Source organism: Primulina huaijiensis, chromosome 2 (assembly GCF_012295235.1).
Source record: "Primulina huaijiensis isolate GDHJ02 chromosome 2, ASM1229523v2, whole genome shotgun sequence".
Classification (NCBI taxonomy): Eukaryota; Viridiplantae; Streptophyta; class Magnoliopsida; order Lamiales; family Gesneriaceae; genus Primulina; species Primulina huaijiensis.
Genome location: NC_133307.1, coordinates 30463610 through 30489103, shown reverse-complemented (window position 1 = coordinate 30489103; position 25494 = coordinate 30463610). Strand labels below are relative to the sequence as shown.

At 36.6% G+C, this 25494-nt stretch overlaps 1 protein-coding gene across 1 annotated transcript; it reads left to right on the top strand.

The window, feature by feature from the left end:
- The first annotated feature begins 1818 nt into the window (after positions 1-1818).
- LOC140971540 (protein virilizer homolog) lies at positions 1819-24846 on the top strand. Its single transcript, XM_073433853.1, has 28 exons — positions 1819-2007; positions 3313-3401; positions 3629-3752; positions 4048-4689; positions 4858-5226; positions 6214-6318; positions 6457-6636; positions 8031-8172; positions 8706-8887; positions 9086-9171; positions 9266-9314; positions 9593-9659; positions 9748-10229; positions 10311-10410; positions 10908-11041; positions 12126-12193; positions 12269-12485; positions 12622-12837; positions 15600-15755; positions 15855-15908; positions 16009-16223; positions 16331-16400; positions 19977-20305; positions 21652-21793; positions 21895-23283; positions 23393-24211; positions 24308-24379; positions 24490-24846. Exons 1-28 carry the CDS (start codon positions 1933-1935, stop codon positions 24508-24510), a joined length of 6594 nt encoding a protein of 2197 aa, XP_073289954.1. The 5' UTR covers positions 1819-1932; the 3' UTR covers positions 24511-24846.
- Positions 24847-25494: the final 648 nt, after the last annotated feature.

Here is a 25494-nt window from a genome sequence, read left to right as displayed (position 1 = left end):
AACGATTGTCGTTTTATTAAAAGTTATAGTCGGTGGTAACGGTGCAACTTAAATGTTTAAAATTGTACAACAATTCAAGCACTGCGTTTTGTTTGCTCTGCCCAGTAAAGACAATTATTGCATCCAACAAAAAATTTTGATAAGTTGTTGCAGGGTATATTGCAACAAACATTACAACAAGATTGTAAATAAAGTAAGTGGAGGCTAGAGTTTGACTCCATCTTTTCAACACAAATTTGCTCTATACAAAATTATTATGAAACACGGAAATTTTCTCCCTAGATACGACACTTTATGTCTTATGATAAGATCACTCTAAATAACAAGACCGTACGAACAATAGATGTTTTTTGACCTCTAAAAAGAACTCAAAGATTGACTCTTACATATGAATGACCTGTCTAATTTTTTCTTGAATTTAAGCGTTTCATTCGTACAAATTCAAATTTAATAGTTTATTCCTTAGAAATTAAAATCTAGAATTACTTCTTAGAAACTCAAGAGTCGGAATTAAACAAGAGAGGAGGAGCAAAGGGTGGTCCATTCATAATTGTTGAGAAGTTGTGTAGTCCTTTGAGAATGAATGGTCACAACCATTGGACGAAACAATTAAGAGACAAGATCATGGCTTTACATAAAAAAAGAGTTACGATCCTTCATAATACGCAGGCCACACGTGTGACATTCACGTGTGTAAAGCTTTGCTTCCATATGGCCGACACTAGATTTATAAAATTTTATTCTCGAATTTAAATTCTAAGCCCATGTTCTAAATATTTTTAAACATTTATACAAAGAGTTGATGAACGTCTAAGATGACATCTCATAACAATAACTTGTTTATTATATTTGAGCCTAATCAACGACTATTTAACTCTCGATCACTGATAATTAGAGCTTAAATTACCGAATTCTCCGATGAAAACCATGATTTACATATTAGAGTAAAAAAAGATTTATGCTTGATAAAATATGAATACTAAATGTACATATTTCAAATCAATCAAAATCTTTCAAAACTTTAAGTTTAAAAAATTACACTCTCAAGTGTAGAAAGATTTCAAATACAAGAAAACAAGTATATCCATATATTTAATTAATTAGAAGAATAATAGCCAATAAAAGAGTCAAGAATGAGGGTTTGGATGCATAATTCATCGTACTTGAATCTTGCGAACGAGAAATGGTTTTGATTTATCACATTGAATTTCTTTTTTCTTTATTTAAAACAAAATTTAGAGGAACACACATTGGGTTTCTTCGATGAATATATTTGCAAATTGAGTGAAAAAGATAAATAAGTAACATAAAAAGGGTATTATTGGGTTTCAAAGGGATTATGATATTTAGGATGGATTTAGGGAATTAAAACAAATAAAAGCATAGCTAACAGGGAGTTGAAACAAATCTACTCTACCAAGAGATTGATTGCAAAGTTTTGTTTGCTTTCAAGTATTTTTCTACAATTCACTCACAGATGATGGGCATTAGTGCATATATATAATAACATGATGATGAAATTATTCATTAAGTATAATGTTTCAAACTTGTTATATTTTGCTAAAAAAAATTTCGTTTGTACGAATTATTAAAAATATAAATAACCAAATTCTATGTAGTAAACAAAATATAATAAATTACTGACAAAATAGTTGATTCAAATTTTTTTTAGAAAAAAATATCAAACATGGTATATTTTTAAAAAACAATTGATATGATTAAAACAATTATGTTTGCATTTAGTTTTTAATAACTAGTGTGAACATGAATTATTTGATTTACAAGTGAATATATTATATATATATATATCGGAGTTTTGTTAATTTGTTCTCTCCTCTGCAGGTGCAGGTGATTAAACCCTAACAGTATCCCCATTTTCTCCCACCTGATTCAATCGGATTCTCTTCAGCTCGGGTCAGAGCAGAGGTAAAAATGGGTCGGACCGAACCCTGCGTGCTCTACGCCCACACATTTGTTCACCCGTATCTCGATGAATATGTCGACGAGGTATGCTTCACCTATTACCCGCACTTATTCTCAGTTTTTTTTTGGGTGGATTGATTGAGTAATTTGAAGCCAAGAACTCTTTTTTTTTTTGTTTGGATATTGAATTTAAAAATTATCTTTATGGGTTTTTCCTTTCACTATTTTGGATGCGCGTAAACTAACTATATGTTTTTGAATGATATGATGCTTCGAATACGCTTATGGCATACATTCCAGTTTCACGATATGCAAGAGATTGGAAATAGCAATCAAAGCAAATTCTTTGGAATTAGTGATAATTAATATGTAATTAGAGTTGGGTAGATATGTTTCCTATCAAAAAAAAAAAATTAGAGTTGGGTAGGGGTTATAGACGTTTTTATACTATCCTATTGATATACCGACCTACACTTCCGTCTTAGACCATGATAGTTTAGAGGAGCAGGAATGTGAATAAACAACAAACAAAAGGGGATACCTTTATCTAAAGGCACTTGCATGGTATTTTGGGACAAACTAGGTTTCTCGATCTGGTTTGCCCTAGCTCTTTCTGGTTATCTTCTTCATTTCCTCTTTCGGAAAGTACTGGAGTCCAGGCTCAAACAGTTCGACTAGTTAAGTTTGCAATTCATCAAGCTAAGAAGGTTAATTGGCTCCAAGCCGTGTAAGAAAGTGAGTTGAGTCAGTTTTTGGGTTCGGTCTAAATATGTGAGGAGGCTAATATATATCCCTAGGCAAAGACCACGGAAAGACTGAAACTCCAGATTCCAATTCTGCTGCCTCACTTCTGGGCTTATGGTGGCAGTTGGCATGGTGGAGATTCTGTAGTGTGTCATGAGCACCGTTAAATGAAAATTAAGCTCCATATCCTGTGTAGAAATCAGTTATTTGTCCTTTCTTCCTCGGGTGATCAAGTATCAAGTTTTTATTTATAGTTGCTGTGATTATGTGGTATAACTGGAGTTGCCTTAAAGTTCGGGTGGTGATGGGGAAAGATGGACACTTCAGTTTGTATTATCAAATCTGTGGAAATTGTGTATATGCATACCTTTAAAATAAATTAGTAGATTAGTTAATGGCATGAAACATCCAATTAAGTTGCTCAGAAAGCAGGCATAAGTTATTTTTTTCCATCATTTGCATTGGTCCAAATTTTAAAGAGTTTTACTTGTAAATCCAAAAGCTGATGTTGAATACAAAACTAGTTCAAACCAGCATTTTATACCTTTTGATTTGCTGTTATTCACTAATCTTATGTACTTTGTCGGTCCTAAAGTTGAATAAAAATCCTTGAAACTATTCCTCCAATTCTTGTGTTCATCGCAGGTGTTATTTTCAGAGCCTGTTGTAATAACTTCTTGTGAGTTTCTTGAGCAGAATGCTGCATCACTTTGTCCTGCTGTGAAACTCGTAGGGTAAGGCGAATATCCACATGTTGATATCTTTATCTCAAATGAATATGTAACTTATTTCGTGAAATGATGGCTTCTCAACACTGTCCGTCCTGAGGATAAGCTGCAAGGCTATTCTTGTTTTTTGCCCAAAATTTCCTTTTTTTGGCGGAACTTTTCCAGTTTATGTTGTGTGATTTCTTGTTCCGGTAAGTAATTCAATGTTCAATCTTTTTTTTCTTCATATAAAGGGCCACTTCACCACCATCATTTGCTTTAGAGGTTTTCATCCAATGTGAAGGAGAGACGAGATTTCGGCGGCTATGCATGCCTTGTTTGTATTCTCATTCATCATCAAATGTTCTTGAAGTTGAGGTGATGTATTTATTTTTCTCTTTCTTTGGTTCATTGGTTACTTAAACAATACAAATGTCCACTTTAAGTCATTTTGTTTGTTTATTTTCTATTTTTTCCTTTGTTACAAAGCACGTTCAGGGAAATTTTATGGCAGAATAGTTGATAATCGTGTAGAAATTTTCCCATTGGATTGGATAATTCGTGTTTACCCTGCAGTGTTTGCTGTGTATATAGGAAGTTTAGTTGAAGATTGTTTTTTATTTGTGTTTTATTCTGTTATATGCATTTGATTATGCAATATAATTTGTTGTAGGCTTTGGTTACCAATCATTTGGTCGTAAGAGGTAGCTACCGCAGCCTTAGCATGGTTATATATGGAAATACAGCTGAAGATCTAGGCCAGTTTAACATTGAAGTAGATATAGATAGCTCATTGATAGACACAGTTTGTGCTATCGAAGGAAACCTGGAAGATTTACCTCCTGCTTTTCGTTCTACGAAGCTGGCAAATAAGGAACTTTTATCTCCCTTGAATATATTAAATATTGCAGCTGTTGAATTGGACGTTCCTCTCGAATTAAGGCGATTTCTACAGCTAGTCCTTAAAATTTTGGACTCTAAGAACCTTGGAGGAGCAGCTGATAAAGTTATCAATTCCTTGTTATCAGTGGCCTCATCTTATCAAACTATTGATCTGAATCAACTTAGAATTGATGGATCAAAACATGGTGGGGACACTTATCTCATCCTTGCTGATGCTTTAAACGAACTCTTAGATGTTGATAAAGCGTTTCAGAATCTATCTGGAAATCTTTCCACCGAGTATTCAGCGAAAAGCTTGTTTCTCGAGTCTGAGGCACATGTCCCTTCTTCCAAAGAATTGTTGGATACCTTGCAAGAACACTTTGATTTTTGTGGCAGTGCTGGAAAAGTGGGATATCAACATCTTTCACAGGTAGCTGGAACCTATGTTGGTTGTCACCTCATTGCAGCCGTTTACATATTCTCAACATTTCAGTGAGACCAGCCACATTGTTCTATATTATATTATCCTTTCTATTTTTCTACTGCATGGAATGATTTATATTTTTAGTACTGATTTTAGCTGTGAATTTGTTTTCAGTATACGAATACAATTCTGTGGTTGAGTGTGGCTCGTTTGCTGTGCTCTAGTGGGGAGAGCTGCTCATACTTTGTTAATTATGGAGGCATGAAGCAGCTGGGAAATGTTTTTACGTTCAACAGACAAAATTCTACTACTATTACTCTATTGCTTCTTGAAGCCATTGAACAGGCTACTCAACATTCAATTGGATGTGAAGGTTTCCTTGGATGGTGGCCTCGGGAAAAGGAAAGCCTGCCATCTGGCATCAGTGATGGTTACAATCAGTTGTTGAAGATGTTGTTGAAGAATCAAAGGCACGATGTTGCGTCCCTTGCAACATACATACTTCATCGGATGCGTTTTTATGAAATTGCTTGTAAATATGAGGTACATGGACTGCACTTTTCTCTGTGCTAATGATTAACAGATCTATGTAATTTGCTTTATGTGAGAAAATTACTTTCAAAAGATATGATTACTCTTGTCCATGACGATTAGTATATTCCTAGCGGATATACATTTAATTATTAGATATGATTGCTCTTCTTGGTAAGCTGGTAATATGTCAACTTAATAATGATAATGGCCTGACTCCGAATAGATTAAACTTTGTGACATGTGTCATGGAAAAGTGAGCCTATGAAATTGGAATCAGGGAGTATATTATGTTTCTTGCTGGAGATTTTAATTGTTGGTTGTGCGTATTAGTGAACAGTAATGGGGGCAAGACATGTCATTAACCTCACTTTTTTAAATTTTTACCTACGGTCAGTGTTCTAAATGACAGTCGAGGAGACCGCCTAGGCACCCTCGACCGCCACAACTTTGTCTAAGGTGGTCCGAAGCTATCCGGTGGCGGAGGCGGGCGAGCTGGCGGCCGAGATGATAAATGATTTAAAATCTTAGTCAACTGATCAAAGTCAAATAATTTTAAAAACCAGTCAAAGTCATTCTATTTAAAAATCTTGGATATAATAAAAACACTTTTCACACTCTTTTGTATTTACTTTTGGTTTTAAATGTCCTCCACCATTAGACACCACCTGCCTCAAACATTATTTAATAAAAACACTTTTGCACTCATGTATTTATTTGCACTTTGTTTAGATTGTATTTTATTGTATGCAGCTTTTTTATGTATACATATTATTTAATTACATATATTACATAAAAAATGATGATTATTTGTAATTACATTGCATTATTATATATAATAACCTATAAAAAATTGCTAGCCTCCCGCCATTTACAACATTGCCTACGGCGTTTGTTCACCACATTGAGCGATATCTTGAGCAAGACATTGTATTGTAACATACTTTAACATATTCTCCTATCCGCTCGACAAAGCGACAATAATCTCTTAACTTGCAGTTCACTGCACTGTCCATCTTGGGTGGTATATCTGCTGTTGGCCGGGTTACAAATTGTACTATGGAGATGCTTACCTGTGTTAATATGCAACTCAAGACACTGCTGGTTAGTTTTTTTGTACTATCCACTACTTTTGGATTCGGATAATTGTCAGTGATGACTTATATAGTGCTATGTTGGGTGCATATTATTTTGTTAAACTAGCATGTGATGCTCTCTCTGAACACACATTTATCATGGCAGAAATTGATAAAGTTGAGTGGTCCAATTGATGATCCTTCTCCAATGGCTGCTGCGAGCAGATCTTTCCTTCTCGTTGATGGCGGAGTATTAACATATAAAGCAACCAATGGCTTGATTAATTTGTCAAATTGTTGCTTTTCAAATGTGGATATTGACTCTCATTTGCTTTCACTATTGAAGGTATGCTGATATTAAGCTCTGTATAAGTATTACCAACAAAGGCTTTTAGGTTAATCTCTGTAAGTGGGAGCTCTTTTAGCCTCTAGTTGCAACTTGCAAATTTACGTCTCTTCTCAATCTTTCTCCAACTCCTTAAGATTGTTTTGCTTCTTTTTTTAACCACCCCAGTGATATTGTATTGCTGCTAAGTTTTCATCCTTATCTTGGATCTCTTTAAGGTTTCCTTGTAACCTGTTTTTCTTCAATCTCTCTGTTTTCGTAATAAAATATTTTACGTTTCTTTTTTAACATATTCCTCAATATTTGTCTTAGTATGTGATCTGGAAATGTTCATAGGGAAGTCCAGACAGATGGAACAATAGAAGGCTGAGGGAGAGAACCAAACCTCTTAGAGCGATTAGTGCTATGATAAGCAACTGCTTACGATAATATCATACTATATAATTGTCAAACCAAGCAAATTTTTTAAGGATGTTTACATGGAAGTGAGACTTGGTGGAGTAAAATAGCAAAAATGATTTTTTGAACTCTCTGTCACCCAGATGTACCACTATAAACTAAATTAGCCTTGTAAACAGCTTTATTACTTGCTGATAGTCTATGCGGGTGTAAGTTTTAATCAGGCTGTTCTTTTCTTCTTGTTTTTTATAGTGTGGCTGTGTCCTAGTTTGATTCTTATTTAGGTTGCAACTCTTTGAGAGCTCTCAAGTAAGATGCTTTGATCAATTTATTTTTGTTCATGCAAAGGATAAGAGCTTTGCAATTTGCATCCTCACATACCATTTTTATGATTTGTTTTTGGAAGCAATGATTATTTTTAATTCTTCGCATATTTGCAGCATTTTATATACTAAAATGTAACTACTAACTATAATAAATTTCAGCCTACTGATCGTTTTAGTTCAAGAAAGCCATTCAGTTCCGAGTTATTTAATAAAATTCTGATTAGGATTTGTTTATGAACCTTAAAATTTATCTATTATTATCATGAGTTGTGATTATGGAATCCCCTGTAGCATTCTCAATGGATTTTGTATTTGCATGTGTCTAAACAAGAAACTCTGATGGTTGTTGGCTCGTACTGCTAAGTCACATGATTGGGAATTTGGGAGATCCTCTTAGCAATTTTGTGTTTTTTTCTTATGCAATACCTTACCTAGGCCACTGCCATTTCCTTTCTATTTCATTTTCTATGCGTAAACTATTGTTTTATACATTGGATAGTTTTAGACCACCACAATTTTATAAATTGCTTTTTCTTGGCACACATGTCTTTCATTTTAATCCATGTTTTTCCCTACTTCAAGGTGCATTTTAATCTTCCCGTGTTCATTCTTGTATTGTATAGCAATTCACCTTTTAATTGCATGATTTTTCACTTGTTCTTCAAACAGGAGAGGGGTTTCCTTCCATTGTCCGCTGCATTGCTGTCATCTTCTATTTTGCGATCTGAGACAGGACGAGCGGTTGACTTGTTAGTGGATATTGTATTGCATATTGAAGCAATATTTCTTTCGCTCTTGTTCTGCCGTTCAGGTTTAATGTCCATACATTTGTTGTATTACATACCCAGAGTTAATAAAATCCCACAAGGCGTGTGTCTAGACTCAGGGTTTGTCAAGACTCTGCCTTTGTGCTTCGAGCCTTTGTGACAAAAGGTAAGGTGCGGTCGTCAATGACGCCGGATCCTTAACCATAAAGTCCAATTCTTGGTGTACTTCAAAGGCTCAAGGCTGCTTTTACGATCCATCATTGTAGAGATACTAAATCCACGATTAAATGCAAGTTAACAAACCTCCGTTTTTTGCTTATGTACTAAGAATATTTGTTTCATCGTTCTTCAAAGATTTATAAAATTTATTTTTATTTTAGTGATGATTTTTTTTCCTAATATTTAGATTTTTGCTTATCATGTTAGGATGTTTCACTTCAATAAATCACATGTCTATCTTTGCGCCTAGGCTCTACAATACGTATGAGCCTTAGTACTCCACCGCGCTTCTGATAACTATGTGCATACCTTATAGTTGATGGATCCTGCCATTCATGCTTACTACTTTTATTTTCAGGACTAGCTTTCCTGCTAAATGAGCCTGATGTTTTCTCAACGGTTATGCGTGCATTGCGTGGTAATGATGATTTTCAGAAGGAAGACCCTATATCCCTTCGCTATGCAACTTTTTTGATATCCAAAGGTTTCTTTTGTCCACCCAAGGAAGTTGGTGTTATTGCTGAGATGCATGCAAGGGCAGTAAGTTCTGTTGTTAAATGGGTTTCTTTGCCCATATGCTGTAAATGTATTAAGCCATTTATGATTTTGGTTCCTCTCAACGCTAGATTTGATTTTGGTTAATTTGTTCTTCACTTGCTATTTATCTTAATTATTTTCTGTTTCATTTACAGCTTCTTTTCAAAACTATTTGAATTTATTCTTTCGCATCTTGTCCAGTTAATTGCTGTAGATAGCTTATGTGAGTTGACTCCAAACACTGAAGAATTTCTATGGGTGCTGTGGGATCTATGCCACCTCTCTCGGTATGATCGTGCCTACTGTTTTGCTTAGAGGTGGAACGTTGTGTATTTTGGAGGTGTCTTAAGGCTTTTGGTTTACGTTTCTGGTGTGTTACAGGTCTGAGTGTGGACGCCAGGCTCTGTTGGCGCTGGTGAATTTCCCAGAGGTATAGTACAGGCTTTCAGACCGTCATCTATAACCAATGGTCTTATGTTGTTTTATTTATTCGCATGGCATATATTATCACCTAGTTATTTATAGAAGATAAACTTATCTTTTTTGGTGATATGTTTGGAAATTGGATATCTTAATGGTTTAAATCTAAATGTCATTAAGAAGCTCTGTCATCCAGTAAATTTCTGCATTTTTTTAATTGTGATGTTTATGTCATCCCCAGTATTTTTATTTTTACTTTATGAAGCACATATATCTTTTCTGCTTCAGGCTCTTGCAGTTTTAATGACTGCTTTGCATTGTGGGGTGGAATTTGATCCAGTTTCCTTAAACACTGGTATCTCTGCAATTTGACTTGTAATTACTGTATTTTGATTATATTCGTCCTTGTGTTTTTATAAATGAGCAAAATTCTTAACTTACAGGACTGTCACCCTTACATCTTGCAATCTTTCACTCGGCGGCTGAGATTTTTGAAGTTATTGTTACTGATTCTACTTCAACTTCTTTGACATCTTGGATAGACCATGCGAAGGAACTTCATAGGGTATTGCTTTCATCTTCCCCAGGCTCTAACATGAAAGATGCTCCTGCACGGCTTCTGGAATGGATAGATGCTGGTGTAGTTTACCATAAAAATGGGGCTATTGGGCTATTACAGTATGCTGCTGTTTTGGCTTCTGGAGGAGATGCTCACATGGCGTCAAATAGTGTTCTAGCATCTGACATGATGGATGCTGATTATGTTGTTGGAGATTCTTCCAGTATTTCTGATGGCAATGTCGTTGATACCCTAATTGGAAAACGTATTACTAAGAAGGATTTTCCTGGTGTCATTCTACGTGATTCCTCGGTTGCACAGCTTACTACAGCATTTCGAATTTTATCATTTATTTCAGATGATCTGGTATGAGAACTCATTTTTAGCTTTGGTGCTGTTTGTAATTTACCGAAACCGAGACATCTAATCCTTATTTTATAAATAAAGGCCGCTGCTGCTGCTCTCTATGATGAAGGTGCCGTGATGGTCATTCATGCTGTTCTGATCAATTGCAAACTCATGCTTGAGAGGTCATCTAATATATATGGTCAGTGTTTTTCATGATTTTGATAGTATAATTGCAAATCCTTCCAACATATAAACTTTCCAAAAATCATCATTTAATGAAGGTTGATGCACCCATCATATCACAAGGTGTTATGTTTATCTTATGTCTGCATTAGTAGTCATCTTGAAAATGTTCCCAACAGCCAGTCTCAAAATTCTGTTAGTTTCTCTAATTACGAACTGTTAAATATGAAATTATTCCATTTATTTGGCAATAGTCCACACACGCACCCCATTTAATGTGCATGTTTCATTAGTAGGAAAACATATAGTACTTGGGTTTTAGTTTCCAAATTGGAAAAGCATCCAAGTGTTTTCTGATTTTTTCTAGGGGTGGGGGGAGATGGGCGGTGGTTGTTGAATAAGTCTATCTGTCATGCTGCTGCTTTCTTGGATTTAAATGGACAAATTTTATCGTGTTCGACTTTCATTATACTACATGCTTATTAAGACAGTACTCAATTTCTTGTCTTGTAGATTATCTTGTTGATGAGAGTATCGAGGGTAATTCAACTTCTGATCTGCTCCTGGAACGAAGTCGTGAGAAGAGCCTCTTTGATCTGCTGATTCCATCTTTGGTCTTGCTTATCAATCTGTTGCAGAAGTTAAAGGTTTTTTTCATCATTCCAGTAATCCTTGCATGTGACTGGATTTCTAAGAAAATATTTCGCTTTTTTGGTTCCATGTTATATTTCGCTTTTTTGGTTCCATGTTAGTGTGAGAATTTGTATTGAATGGCTAAGTTTTATAAATAACCCTTACAATTAATTTGATGAATCAATAAATTTTACTTCCCTTGGCATTTCTCGGTACAACTCGATTCCAGTGGTCATTTTATTTAAAAGATGTTTTCAAGCGTTCTTGATTGACGAGTGAAGGAATGGGTAAAATGATATACACAGTAAACCTTTCTGTCCCAGTTCGAATCCATTAAAGCTAATCAGCTGGCTGGTCGAAGCCTTTTCTTAGTTTTGTTGAAGTGGGTGTTCAATTTGAATTTTGATTCTGCTGGACTTGCGACATTTTTTAAAATAATCGCTAGATGCAAGGTTCACGGGACTGAAAAGTCAGTTTAGAATGATAGACTTCTTAAATTTACTAGTGTTATTAAAGAAATAAATGTCTTTTAGGTTCCTTTGATTTTTACCAATAAAGTGTGTTCGAGTATCAACTTACATTAGATTGATTGGCTTCCTGGCAGGTTTTTTAACCTTATTTGAGAAGTTATTTAAACACATTTCTATTATTATCAATAAATTGGACTTCTTTTAGAAAAGGAAAAAGAAAAGAAACAAAAGTAATATGATTGTCTACCTTTTAAACCATATTGACTTCGGTAGAAGTTGCAATTGTATCGAATACATTGTGTAAAGGAAGAAGTTAACTGTATGTTGAAGTACTAGTAACAAATCCGTTGATGTGGTATGAATTCTAGTGTACCTTTTAATTGAAAGCTCATTATGGGCTTTTACTACTTTGACTTGTACCATTTTTTTAAATGGTTGCTAGCTTGCTTGGTTTCCATTAACTACTTAAATTGGATTATGCTTTACCTAGATTTACTCATCTAATATAAGTTTAACATTGCTACCCGACAATGTCCATCGAAGATTCCAATGAATTTTCCTTACACACCAAATGTTTCCTTATTATTACATGTCATTACTTGATTTGTATTGCATTTTCTGATTTTAGGATGTGAAGGAGCAACACAGGAACACCAAACTAATGAACACACTTTTACAATTGCACCGAGAAGTGAGGTATCTTGAAATTTCATTTATTGAAAGTTCAAATACGTTAGTTTAAATATTGTTGAGTAATTTTTAAATTTGCAGCCCCAAGCTAGCTGCATGTGCTGCAGACTTAACCCATTCTTGCCCTGAATTTGCACTTGGCTTTGGAGCTGCGTGCCATCTTCTTGCATCTGCACTAGCCTATTGGCCGATTTGCAGTTGGACCCCTGGACTTTTCCGTTTCCTTCTCGACAGTCTGCATGCAACATCATTATTGGTGATGGGTCCCAAGGAAATCTGCAGTTTACTTTGTCTGCTGGTATGTTAACGTCCCAAATAGATTATTCATTCTGAAGCTGTGAGATGGAAAAATGGATATTTTACGTTTAGTAACAGCTTCAAAGAGACAAATTTTTAGCTATAGACTTACTCTGCCACATTTTCTTCCATTTAAGAATGATCTATTACCGGATGAAAATATTTGGATGTGGAAGCATGGAAGGCCGGCATTTAGCGTCTTGCGTGCCTTGGCTGTGGGGACGTTACTGGGCCCTCTGAAAGAGAAACAGATCAACTGGTATCTAAGGCCTGTACACTCTGAGAAGCTGATAGCACAATTGTCTCCACAACTTACAAAACTTGGTGAAATTATTCTACATTGTGCTATCAGTGTATGTAATCTGATTAATTTTTTTGCTACGTCTTTTCTTGGTTTGGCTTTACAATGTTGTGAACATTCCATATACTTCTGTTACAGACCTATTATTAGTGGGCTGTAGGCCTAGATCTAAACAGCCCAAGAGTCACAAAGCTTAGAAGAGTTTAGAAAGAGGGCAATAAATAAATATTTAATGGAGGAGAGTCATTTTTGGCATTCTGTTCATTTGCTTTTGCTTGGGTGTTAACTAGCTTTCACTAGGGTACATAGATTATCTCTAGGTTTATTTTCATATGTTCATCTACTATTATTATATATAAATTGTGGTTGTAACAATTGGTCCTACTTGCCGGATGTCGGTCGGAGGGGAAGAAGATTTGGCATCCACAGAGATGTTGATGCATTGGAAGATAAGATGTTGAAGCTAACAAAGGATACGGATGCAATGGTGCTGAAATTTCATGAGACTGTAATATCAATGACCAAGTTAGTGAAAAAATTTGCAGGTCTTGAGGAGTTGGAGCCGTCCTTAGAAATATCGGGAACGTGTGCAGTTAAGAGGGAGGAGCAGCAGTTCACTGACAAAATTGCTGATGAGAGTGAGCAGCCTGAATGGGGCCTGGAAAGGTTCGAGGAAGAAAAAAATCCGAGGATCAAAATTGTAGGTTGGACGCGAAGAAAGTGGCTCTGGGAAGAATGACTTTACCAGGGTGTGCTAGGATATACACGATCGGATGGAGATTCACTGTGGAACAATTTTGTGAGTACATTGCAAGTGTTTCAGTCAGGCACCGACCAAATACTCGCAGCTGTGAGAAGGGGCCAACATCCATAGTATTCTGATGGGTTGAGAGAAAAGCTACAGATAAGTCGAAGCCTCCATGTGAAGGTCTAGCAATGTTGAAGGAAGAGCAGCCGTTTGTTGGGCTGCAGATCGTAGTTCAGAAAATTGGTAGTCCAGGAGTGGGTTATGGGCTATTGTTGTATTATGCCCAAAGCTGATACTTAGAGAAATAAGGGAACCCTTGGCTTAACTACAATTTTTAGGGCATGGGAATTGAGGCCCGAGATTGAAGATGGCAGACGGGGAAGTAGAAATTATTGCCGCACACAACCGGATTTTTGCAGTAGTAGAACGAGGCAAAGCATTGGGCTAATCAATGAATTGGACCTAGGTCTAGTGTTTCTGCACGGTGCCTTTGACGATTATGTCTACCTTCTTCTCCGAGAAGGTGTGGTGCTCGAGTATAATGTGGAGGGTATACCCGTTGATGAGGTGTGGAATAATTCTATTGTCGAGGGTATTTCTGATGTTAAATCTCATCTCTTGCATGGTTTGATTCACGACCATGGGTCTGTGAATGATGAAGGCCGTTACATGTGGGAAGTCTATTTAAACTTGAAGGAATATGCTGCAATGTTGTCAAATTGTTGAGATTTGCCTCACTTTTTGAGGAGATTAACTTTATCTTGTCGATTGAAGAAATCACTTTGTAGGTTATTAGCATAGAAGAACAGGATGCTTTAGGCCTTCTTCTTGTGGAAGTTTGATACTCTTGCAACGGATGGCATATGCCAAAATACAATGATTTCTACTTGGGCGCCTGATTTATGTTTGGATAAAATTAATAAGCTACTACCATAAGATGACGCTGAGTCGGTTAGTGGTATTATGAAATGCCAATCAATCACCACAGAATTTGGTGCCCTTTTGAGCGTTGACGAGGATGTTTTGGACGAGATTAACACCAGGAAACTTCTTAAGAGTTATGGCGGAGTTCATGAATTGGTATTCTTTGCAAGTGTTAAAGAGCAATGCGAGACTGGGGTTTTGTACAGCTGTTCTATCTATATTAAAACATTGGAGGCAGCTTGTTATGCTTTCCCTCAACTTATTTTGGCATTAATTGTTGTAGTAAATATTACTGGTATGGGATCTGATCTATTAGACTTATGTGCAGAATCCGTCAGTGCCCCCCTTGTTGCTTCAATTTCATTTCTTTGGATAAATCATGATTTGCTTGCTATGCTATATCTCCCCCTACTCAGCTCCAATGGTATTATTTTGTGTTTGTTGATCACCTTGTTTGCAACTAACTTCTTTGAAGTCAGTAATGTCAAAAAGATTGAACCAGCACTGCAGAAGCAGCTTATTATCTTCGCAGCAGCCATAGCAGCTAGAATTGCTGTTGTCAGCATCATGGCCCTACTGTCCTCTTTTACCATATTTAATTTCAGAACCCAGAAAGATATCAAACATTGGCAATTGTTATTGCGTGATGTTGTTGGTTTTTGGGCTGGCCGTGTTGGTGGGGTGCGCTGTTCTCTATTCGTGTTCCTATCGATTGAGGAAGGACTGGATGCATTGGAACTAGAGCTGAACAAGTTATCTTCAACTCTTAGCCTTGATGACAAGGCTAATTTTGAAGGCAGGTGGTATTGTTACGGACCTATTATTAGTGAGCTGTGGACTAGATCCAAACAGCCCAAGAGTCACAAAGCTTAGAAGAGCATAGAAAAAAGACAATAAATAAATATGCGAGGGAGGAGAGTCATTTTGGCATTCTGTTTGTTTGCTTTTGCTTGGATGTTAACTAGCTTGTTCTAGGGTACAAAGATTATCTCTGGGTTTGTTTTCACTCTGTTCAGCTACTATTATTATATATAAAATATAAATTGTGGTTGTAACAAATTCACTCATCTTTTTTCTTGGACCTGAATATAGTATTTCTTTTCATTATATTTTTTAAATCTAATCAGTTTTGTCATGACCAGATGTCGATTGTTTTACAAGACATCCTACGTATCTTCATGATTCGTATTGCATGCCTAAATATTGATAATGCTTCTGCATTGCTAAAACCATTATTATCGTGGATCTCTCATCGCCTCTCAGACCCATCGGTAGTATTCGATGTGGATGCCCACAAGGTTATGAACAATTCATGTTTATGTATGTTTTTTAAAATATTTGTTACTTGAAAACAAATTTCTCCTCTTGCTGTTACATTTTTTTAATATTTTTTTCAGGTTCACCAATTGCTTAATTTTATTTGCATCTTATTGGAGCATCCAAATGCTAAGGTACTCTTGTGTCTTGGAACTTGCCATTGTTGCTTCATTTTATAAACCAGCATTAATATGACCAGCGAGTGTGTGTGTTTTCTCTTTATCCAACTGACAGCCGTTGTTATTGAAAGAGGGTGGCATTCTGATGCTCACAAAAGTGCTTGACATGTGTATCGAAGCTTCCAATTCTGTTGTGAAACATTCCCCTGAAACCATAAATGTAGCAAAATATGGATCATCCTTGCTTAGTTGCTGCATACCGGTATTCAAATGCATTTCATTAATCTGTGATGGCCAGACATCTGTTCAACATTCTAGTCCACGTGATAGGTCAGAAACATCACTTTGAATTTGTATATGATGCCGCTGTTACCCCATATCTACTTGGTTAGACAATTGTAATTGCCTTACAAAAATATAATATCTGTATTTTTCAGGAACGTTACTGAGAAGTTTACAGCAGAAACATGTTTCATATTTTTGACGTATCTCCTTAAATTTTGCATGGTATGTTCACCTTTTATCTCCTTTATGTATACATAAGAACAAATGATAAGTTCATTTGTTCTGTATAACTCATAGCTATCCAATGTTTGCTTGTGCCTGGGTGGTGCAATTGTTCCATGAAAAGGCTGTTCATATGTTGAGAAGTATGCATAATATTATCTTACGAAGTTAAGTATTAAGTTAAACGCGATATCACATAGACTGGTAGCATCATATATTCGTTCCTGTTGATAATGTTTACATTTGTTTAGGAATCTTGCAAGCAATTCAGATGTTATAAGTGATGGATTACTCCATCGACTAAGTTGAATATTCAGTCTGTTTTTTTTGTATGAGAAACAATATTTGATTATATTAGAAAAATTAACGTTAAAGGTTACAAATTGCGGATAAGTTATCCTCAACTACTTAAAAGATAAAAGACGCGTCGTTACTTCATTAACAAATAAAACTTCAATCCTTAACTAGACCTGAAATCGAGAAATGCTTAAAATTTGAGTGCTTCTTTGTCCAAACGGCAACCCTAAGCCTGATCTTTTCCCAAAATTCATTAATTAATTGTGCTATATTGTCGAATATACTGCTATTCCACTCCATAGGTGTGTACTAAAAAATACGGTGGATTGTTTCATGCCAAAAAATCCTTCCTCTCTTGCCAAGTTCACTTCCAATATCTAATATGAACATTTCGCATGCTAATCATGGAACAACTTACATCAAACCCAACTCCTCCAAAGCTTTGGACCAAATACAATTCATGAATGTACAATGCATAAGTAGATGTTGTTGAGGCTCCTCTTCTTCTCGACATAGGACACACCAATTTGGACATAGTGCATGATTAGGCCTTTTTTTCTGCAATGTGACGTAATTGGAAATTAACCAGAGCCACAATCCACGAGAATAGTTGAACCTTGTGTGAATCGATTCTTTCCAAATAAATTGAAAAGGAGGAAAAGAATGAATGACAATTAAAAAAAAAATGATTCATAGAAAGATTTAACAAAAAAAGATAATGAGGATTGAGGAAATTCCTTTCCAGACCTTGAAATCCTCACCTTCCACAGCCAACCTAACATTTTCTAAAACTTCTAACAAAGAACTCAACTCACTTACTTCTCCATCACTCGAATCCCTTCGGAAATGCACGATTAGATGAATATTCAGTCTAACAAAGTGCTAAAACACATTTTACTATTTCTTTCATTCTCACTCCAAATGTTTTCATACTAAGATTCTATCTTGAAAGAAGGGTGTGCACAAAATGCAAGTGGGATGATGTTTACAACTATGATGAATTTTTAAGTATCTTGGGGTACCGTTGGAAGTTAATCCCACAAAGATGGAATTCTGGGAACCTTTGATTTCTAAAATGTCCAAGAAATTAGCAAGTTGGAAAAAGTCGTTCCTATCGAGGGGGGGGGGGTCGTCTTACTTTGATAAATGCCGTGCTATGTGCGATGCCATTTTATTTCATGTCCCTTTTCAAAGTGCCAATTAGGATGGCTAGAAGAATGGAAAAACTGATGAGGGATTTTTTGTGGGATGGTGCAGACGGGGAGAACGACTGTCATGTGGTCGGATGGAAGCAGGTGTTAAACCGAAGGACAAAGGAGGTTTGGGATTGGAGAATATATGTTTCATGAATAAGGCTCTTCTTGGAAAATGGTGGTGGAGATGTTAAGTGGAAAGGGGGTGGTTGTGGAAAAAAGTTATTAAGAGCATCTATGGTCTACAGGATAATGGGTGGGACATGGGTTGGCGGAGAAGGCGACTTTTACAAGTCATTGGAAGTTTATCTCTCGTTCTTACCAGGCTTTTCATCAACTTATTAGGATGGTGACAAAACAAGGTAATATCATTCGTTTTTGGGAGGATGTTTGGGAGGGGGGCCTCGTTTAAAACCAGATTTCCGTCTTTGTTTCGAATTTTCATTTCAACCAACAAACCTATCTGTCATTTCGTAGATGTCGTAAATAGCGGTGGCATTTTTTCTATCATTTGGGATGTGAGGTTTAAAAGAAATCTTAATGAGGGTGAGTTAGGAGAGTTCACTATTTTGTTAGGAGTCTTAGAGAGTGTCAGACTGGAGATGGGTATTGAGGATTTCAGAGTTTGGTTGGGGGACTCTCCAGGGTTGTTCTCTGTTAGATCTTTTTATAACTCTTTTTTCCCCATTTCCAATTTCCCGTTATTCAGTTTTTTTCTTAATATTTGAAAAGTACAAGTTCCACAAAAGATTAAGATCTTCTCGTGGATCGTGGCCTTGGAGAAGCTGCCCACATGCGACTCGGTGCAAAGACGGTGGAAGGATTGCGTTTTAAGCCCGCAGTGGTGTTGCTTATGTCGAAAGCAAGAAGAGAATCAAGATCATCTACTTCTGCATTGCTCTTTTTCGAAAGGAATTTGGATGAAAGTTCTAAAAGAGCTGGGATTTCAATGGGCTTTTCCGAGGCAAGCTCAAGATCTTTTATTTTGGACTCCGGGTGCCCCATAGCTAAAAAATTCTGCAATTTCTGGTATATGATAATTCATTCCATATTTTGGTTCCTATGGTTGGAAAGAAATAACAGAATATTTGAATATGTGTCGGAGTCCGTCGAACAAGTCTGGGATAAAATAAAATTTAGAGTCGCATCTTGGACGACAAATTTGCCAGAGTGCAATCATTTATGTATTTCAGATTTAGTTAGAGACTGGAAATTTGTATTGTCGTGAGAATTGTGTGATGATGTCATAGCTCTGTGTTTTAGGAACGTCTTCTTGTAACGTTGTTGCGGATTACTCATCTGCGTATATGGTGTAACCTCTAAATATTCTAATAAAATTAGTTTTCAATCAAAAAAAAAATGTTTTATTGTTTTAAGTGCTGTTCTCAAGTATATGCCTCTTTGCGGTGTTCCTCGGTTATATAATTGTGCTGCCTTGGGCTACCTTCTTTCAAGTTAAACATTTGTGCAGGAGATTGAGAACTGTAACTTTGTTTTTGTAGTTAAAAAAACGCTGTAATGTAAAATTATAATAAAATTCTCATATCATGCCTGGTGGGCTGACATTCATGCGTGTTAGTGCACCCTGTACCTTCAATAACTTTGTTAACAAGTGCATATTTAATTGACTATTTCTGTATTGCTTTTATATTATCCAAATTTGTTAGACAATTTTGTTGTAGGTTAGCTCTTCCTTTTTGTTTTTCTTTTACCATGCGCAAGAACTTCCCATTCCCATGAAAACCTGAAGTAATTGGCTGTCCTTGTTTCCTGAAGCTTGAGCATTGAAATTGTTTTTTACATTCCTTGGCCAATGCTTTCTTGCATTTTTATCTTGCTCTTTGATTTACCTTACCCTTGGATTTATTTTATCCTTCTGTTTTTCCTTTTATTTAATTTTCTAATTTCTGTCATGATGCCCTGAAGATGGAGTCTGTCCATAACTCCTCGAGTTTAATCGAAATTGATTTTTCCACCCCTCAATTATGTTTCTTGCATGTTTATCCTGATTACCCAGTTGGTAGAGGTTATCCACAACCTTATTTAATTCGTTGGTTTACTTTTTCTACTTCCATTTTAATTGTAGGTCTTGCCTGTTGGAAAAGAATTGTTTGCTTGCCTGTCAGCTTTCAAAGAGATGGGTTCCTCTGGTGAAGGCCAAAGTGCTTTCCTTTCTATTTTTACACACATCCACTCATTGGCATTGGAGGATTCTGAGTCTCGAGTAAATCGTGAAAGCAATGCAAGGTTCAACATCCTTAATGCATCGGAATGGATGGAGCATCCTCCATTGTTATGCTGCTGGAATACTTTGTTAAGCTCATTTTCTTCAAAGGATGTGCCTGCAATACATGTTGCTACTGCAATTGACACACTATCTTTGGGGGCATTAAACTTTTGCATTGATAAAGAAAGGTATGTTTATGACTTCACTCTTTTTTCTGTATTTTCTTGATACATGAAAGATTTATTCTTGAGCTAACTTGATTTTTACGTATCAAAGATTTAGTCTCGAGCTAACTTGATTTCAATATCAGTTAATTTTGAGTTGGATAAGTTTTGCGACATCTTACATAAATCATGGTAACTGACACAAGGATATCACTATTGTGGCTTTGTCAATGTTACAAATGGATTAATACAGTGTAAATTTCCATAAAAGACCCGTATCATTCATTAGTTTTAGGGATATGGGGAGATTGAAGAATTACTTCGGGTGCATTATAGAGCAAGCTTACTATATTGGGTATGCATTTCTACTATAGTTATTTTCGAGGTACAACCGTAAAAATCATTGACTGTACTTGAGAAAGTCGCTGGTTTTTTGAGCTTAGCTTTTGGTTTTCTTGGGCTGATAATCTTAAAGCTCAAGCGCTGCTTATCAGTTTTCCATATGTTAAAGCTTAACATGGTTTTTATGGTATTGGATTCTTCATTCAAGTTCAGTAAATTGGTGACATGCAAGCGAGTTCGGAGTCTGGTCCGAGAGGGAATTTACGTGAAACCAGCTCAAATATTAGTCATCGTTGAATAAAAGGTTTCTTTTAATGTACTCAAGATCAAGGGCAAATTCTTTCACAAGTGAATATTCTGTAACCTATACAAAGGCTGAATAGGTCCTACATGTGGAACGACGTGTTTTAGGTGAAGTGAGGCCTATTTTGTTAAAAAAAAAATTGTACCGGTCTATTTGTGCAAGTCATCTACAAAGCCTTGTGTTTAGATCTAATAAAATAATCTCGCAATAAAAATATGATGTTATGAGGATTCCATCTTCAGAGTGCATTCTAATTAGTTTAAGGATTAGGTTGGGCCGTTTATTTAAGTTAATTAAAACAGATAATAGGTTTGATATTTTCTTAGCTTTTCAAATAGTTAAAATCAATTTGCTGTGCAATGTGTAGCTATCTCATTAGGTAGCCAGTTTTAATGTCCTAGTTTCATTTAATCATCAATGTCGTGTATCTTAAGTACCATGCATGGCTTATCTAATGGAATTTATTACGCTGCAAGAATTTGCAGATAATTGCATGCTATTAAGAATGCCCGTTAAATTACCGAGTGATTAACTTCGATCAGTCATCCAGGCTATTCTTTCGGTCTGACGGAGGAGCAACTTAACGAATACTTAAGAGATCAGGATGCTCATATTTGTGAAGCGATTATTATACTTACAGTAATTATGAAACCATTGCTTGCCTTGTCTTGACATCTGTTATTATGTTATTATGTTATTCTGGCATTGCTCGCTCTTTCTTCAGCTTGAACTGGGAGAGGGCTTCTGCAATCAAGTACCTTTTCGGAGTCAAGGATGAGAATGCTATTGACGGTTTCATTGAAGAAAGCCTTAAACATATTGAGGACCTAAAAAATTTGATAGAATCTGAGACGAGCAACAAAACAGTATGTCACACCCTCCCTTCATTGTATCTGTATATATTGTACTCTTACTCAACTATTTTTCCTGATGAGTTTTGCTTTAACTGCTTATTGTGAATGTTCAGCTCATAGAGTCTGCAAATTTGTTACTGCTTTTATTGCAAAAATCTCCTGGCTCAGGGGAGGATGATGCTACAATTACCAGAGGCTACATTTCATTATATCCTCCTTCAGTTTCCTCAAGAATACAAAATATTGAAGACAGAAGTTTGCAGCGGATTGGAGAGTACTGCACGGCAGAACTTGTTGATAGGTTGGGTTGGGAGTGTCCTGAGAATTTGCGTGATAGACTAACACAGACGGGCCTTCCTGCAAAAAGAAAGATCTCTATGGAGGGAAATAGGCATAGCAGAGGTGACATTTCAGTAACTGAGGCTACTACACAAAGTTCATTCTCTAGGGGATCAGTACCTGTTGGCACGCCCACTGGCCCTACTCGTCGGGATAACTTCAGACAACGTAAACCGAATACTAGTCGGCCTCCTTCTATGCATGTGGATGACTATGTTGCCAGAGAAAGAAATGCTGATGGTACTAATAGTTCTAATGTAATTGCTCCGCCCCGGATAGGAACTTCGAGCGGAAGACCACCATCCATTCATGTGGATGAATTCATGGCCAGACAAAGAGAGCGCCAATGTGTTGTGGGAATGGCAGGCAGTGATGCAGCAACACGAGTGAAAACAATAGCTTCCCAGAACAGCGTAGGCGAGGAGAATTCCAGTAAACCTCAGCGGTTGAAAACGGATCTTGATGATGATCTTCTGGGTATTGATATAGTTTTCGATGCTGAGGAATCTGAACCTGATGATAAACTGCCTTTTCCACAACCAGATGATAATCTGCGGCTACCTGCACCTGTTGTGGTTGAACAACTATCTCCTCATTCAATAGTGGAGGAGACAGAGAGTGATATAAATGAAAGTAGTACATTCTCACACATGGGGACTCCATTGGCATCAAACATGGATGAAACTATTCCAAGTGAATTTTCATCAAGAATATCAGGATCTCGTCCAGGGATGCCATTGACTAGAGAACCAAGTATTTCTTCGGATAAGAAGTTTTCTGAACAGTTGCAGGACTCGAAGAATTTTTCCAGTAGAGTTCCTGGTGCAAACGGTTCCTCTGAAATGGCCAGCACTTCAGGAGTTTCTGTTTCAGTTCATACTAATAGTCCATCCTCATCTGTACAATATAACGTTGATTCCTTGATCCCTCCTAACTTATATTCAAAAGAAAATCTTCAGAATAGTAGAAATGTTCCTTTAGGCAATACGCAAGTTTACTATGACCCGAAATTTTCTTCAAATCAGCCTCCTTTGCCTCCAATGCCGCCGCCACCAGCAGTCTCACCCTTGATGTCTCGAAGTTTGGATCCTGCTATAAGCCAACCTTCATCGTTTGCCAAACCTGTAGCAGATATGCAGGCTCAGGTTCCTCCTGGATTTCATGTAGGAGAAGATCTACTCTCATTTTGATTATTTATTTCTTTTTTGACTATTTATTTATTTTTTTTGCTTTTAAAAAATGATTGGAGTCCTGTTTATCTATGTATTGCAGGTTCAGTTAGAATATGGGCCTTTGTCTACAAAGAGTCCTACCCCACCTGCTACCTCCATCGCAGTACCTCCTATGAAGTTTGGACGGGCATCGCTTTCCTCCCCGGTTTTATCTACTCGGCCCCCACCTCTTCCTCCCACACCACCTCCTTACTCAGTCAATGCTTCTGCTTTATCTTCATTGAAGAATTCCACTTCTCAATCACCTCAGTATTTTCAAACCGTTGGTAGTTCTGATCTACAGCAAATCTCTGTTGCACCAAAAGTTGATAGCGGATTTGTAAACCCTGCAGCTTCACGTTCAATGCTCACTTCTTATCCCCCACCTCCTTTAGGTCAACCATTGCTTTACAGGTCCGGGTCCATACCTGCCAATATTTATGGAAATAATTTATTCCAGCAGCACGGAGACACCTTACCCAATTTCTCGCAGAATCTTTCCATATCTCTCGCTTCAATTCACTCCATCCCAACACTCTCTCAGCTGCAACCATTACAGCCACCACAAATCTCTCGCCCTCCGCCACAGCATCTCAGACCACCCGTTCCAATTTCCTCACAGTTGGATCAAGGTCCACCATCTTTGTCAAAAGTTTCCCCACGAGTGCAGCAACAGACATCCCAGGTGCTGCAGCCTCTCCAAGCCTCCTCATCTAATGTGCACTATCAAACCCCACAAGAGGAACATTTACCACTTATATCGCAGCAGCAACAAATGGATCGATCACAACTTCTACAACTGCCAGGGGACCGGACATCCCAGCAACTAGATCCTGCATTGTCATTACAAGAGTACTTTAAATCACCTGAAGCTATTCAGGTACTTCGTATGGTGGTAGTACAATTATATAACGGTACAAGTTTGGTGAATGGTTCATCATGTTTTTGACCATTGATTGTTTAACTTGAATTACAGTCCCTTCTGAGTGACCGAGATAAACTCTGCCAACTTCTGGAACAACATCCAAAGTTGATGCAGATGCTGCAGGTTGAATTCACTACTTACATTTAGCTGAAACAATTTTGCTTTATTGTTTTGGTCTTGATAACTCCTTTGTTGTATATTCATGTTTGATCATTTTCTTTACGTTTTACCAGGAACGATTGGGTCGACTGTAGTGGTATTTCGATGATGATGAGCAATCCTCACCATGCCTGAGCCCAGGAAACCTGTATTGTTATGCTCCCGAGTGGCAACATCACCTTCCGAGTTATTTGTTTGTGCAACCTTTATGTTATATTTTATTTTATTTTTTATTCCTAAACTATGGGGTGGGGAGCCACTTACGCCAAAGCCCGGTCTCATATTTTCTTATCCGATGAAACTGTAAATTGAATTAGTATTTGTGGTCCACCATTTTTTGATTGCAGGGCAGTTGATTAGTTAATGTTGTATAAATTATTAGAAGCAATTTTTTGGTAATCATCTCGCTGTAAATGGAAATATTTTTGAAACCCATGTATGATTAAAGATGCAAGTTTCTCTTCGGAAATATATAATTAGTCACCCTCGCTCGTCAGAATTTATGGTTTTAGTTCGAAAGCAAGTTTTTCTTGCTCTAAACAGGTAGCAGCTCTAAGCATGCTAGGTAGAAGGGAATGAAAAGTATGTTAAATAATTTTTTGAATTAATATTCTTTTCCCACAGAGAATATTACATTAATATCTTTTATTTTCTAAAAGGTTATGTATGAAAAAAAAAAAACATTTTAAAAAACCGAAAAATTTGAAAAAATTGAATAAACAAATTGTCAGATTATTTTGCGTTTTCGAGGTGCCCTCGTAAATTTTATCATCATATTAATAATCAAGTAAAATGTTAGAATTGTGATAGTAAAACCGTGGAAAATGTGAAATTTTTTACTAACCAAAATCACATTAATTATTGAAACGTAAATACGTAATTAGTTATTAATTCATAATTTTAATCTAATCTTAATCAATCAAACTAAACACAATATTATTTATCAATCACTATTCCATATCTATATATAATCTTCTCATCCAAGGTAAATACAGCCAATACAAGGAATCGCAAGGGTTTCGTTTATTTTGTTATGCATGGATAATACAAAGCAGTGAAGCAAGGGCAAATTGTATTCA

Bases quoted from the DNA above. Each gene is read 5' to 3' on its own strand.
- LOC140971540 (XM_073433853.1), top strand. From the start codon at position 1,933: ATGGGTCGGACCGAACCCTGCGTGCTCTACGCCCACACATTTGTTCAC. The intron at 9,660-9,747 runs GTATCTCTGCAA...CTTAACTTACAG, and splicing joins TCCAGTTTCCTTAAACACTG to GACTGTCACCCTTACATCTT. The intron at 21,794-21,894 runs GTATGTCACACC...GTGAATGTTCAG, and splicing joins CTGAGACGAGCAACAAAACA to CTCATAGAGTCTGCAAATTT.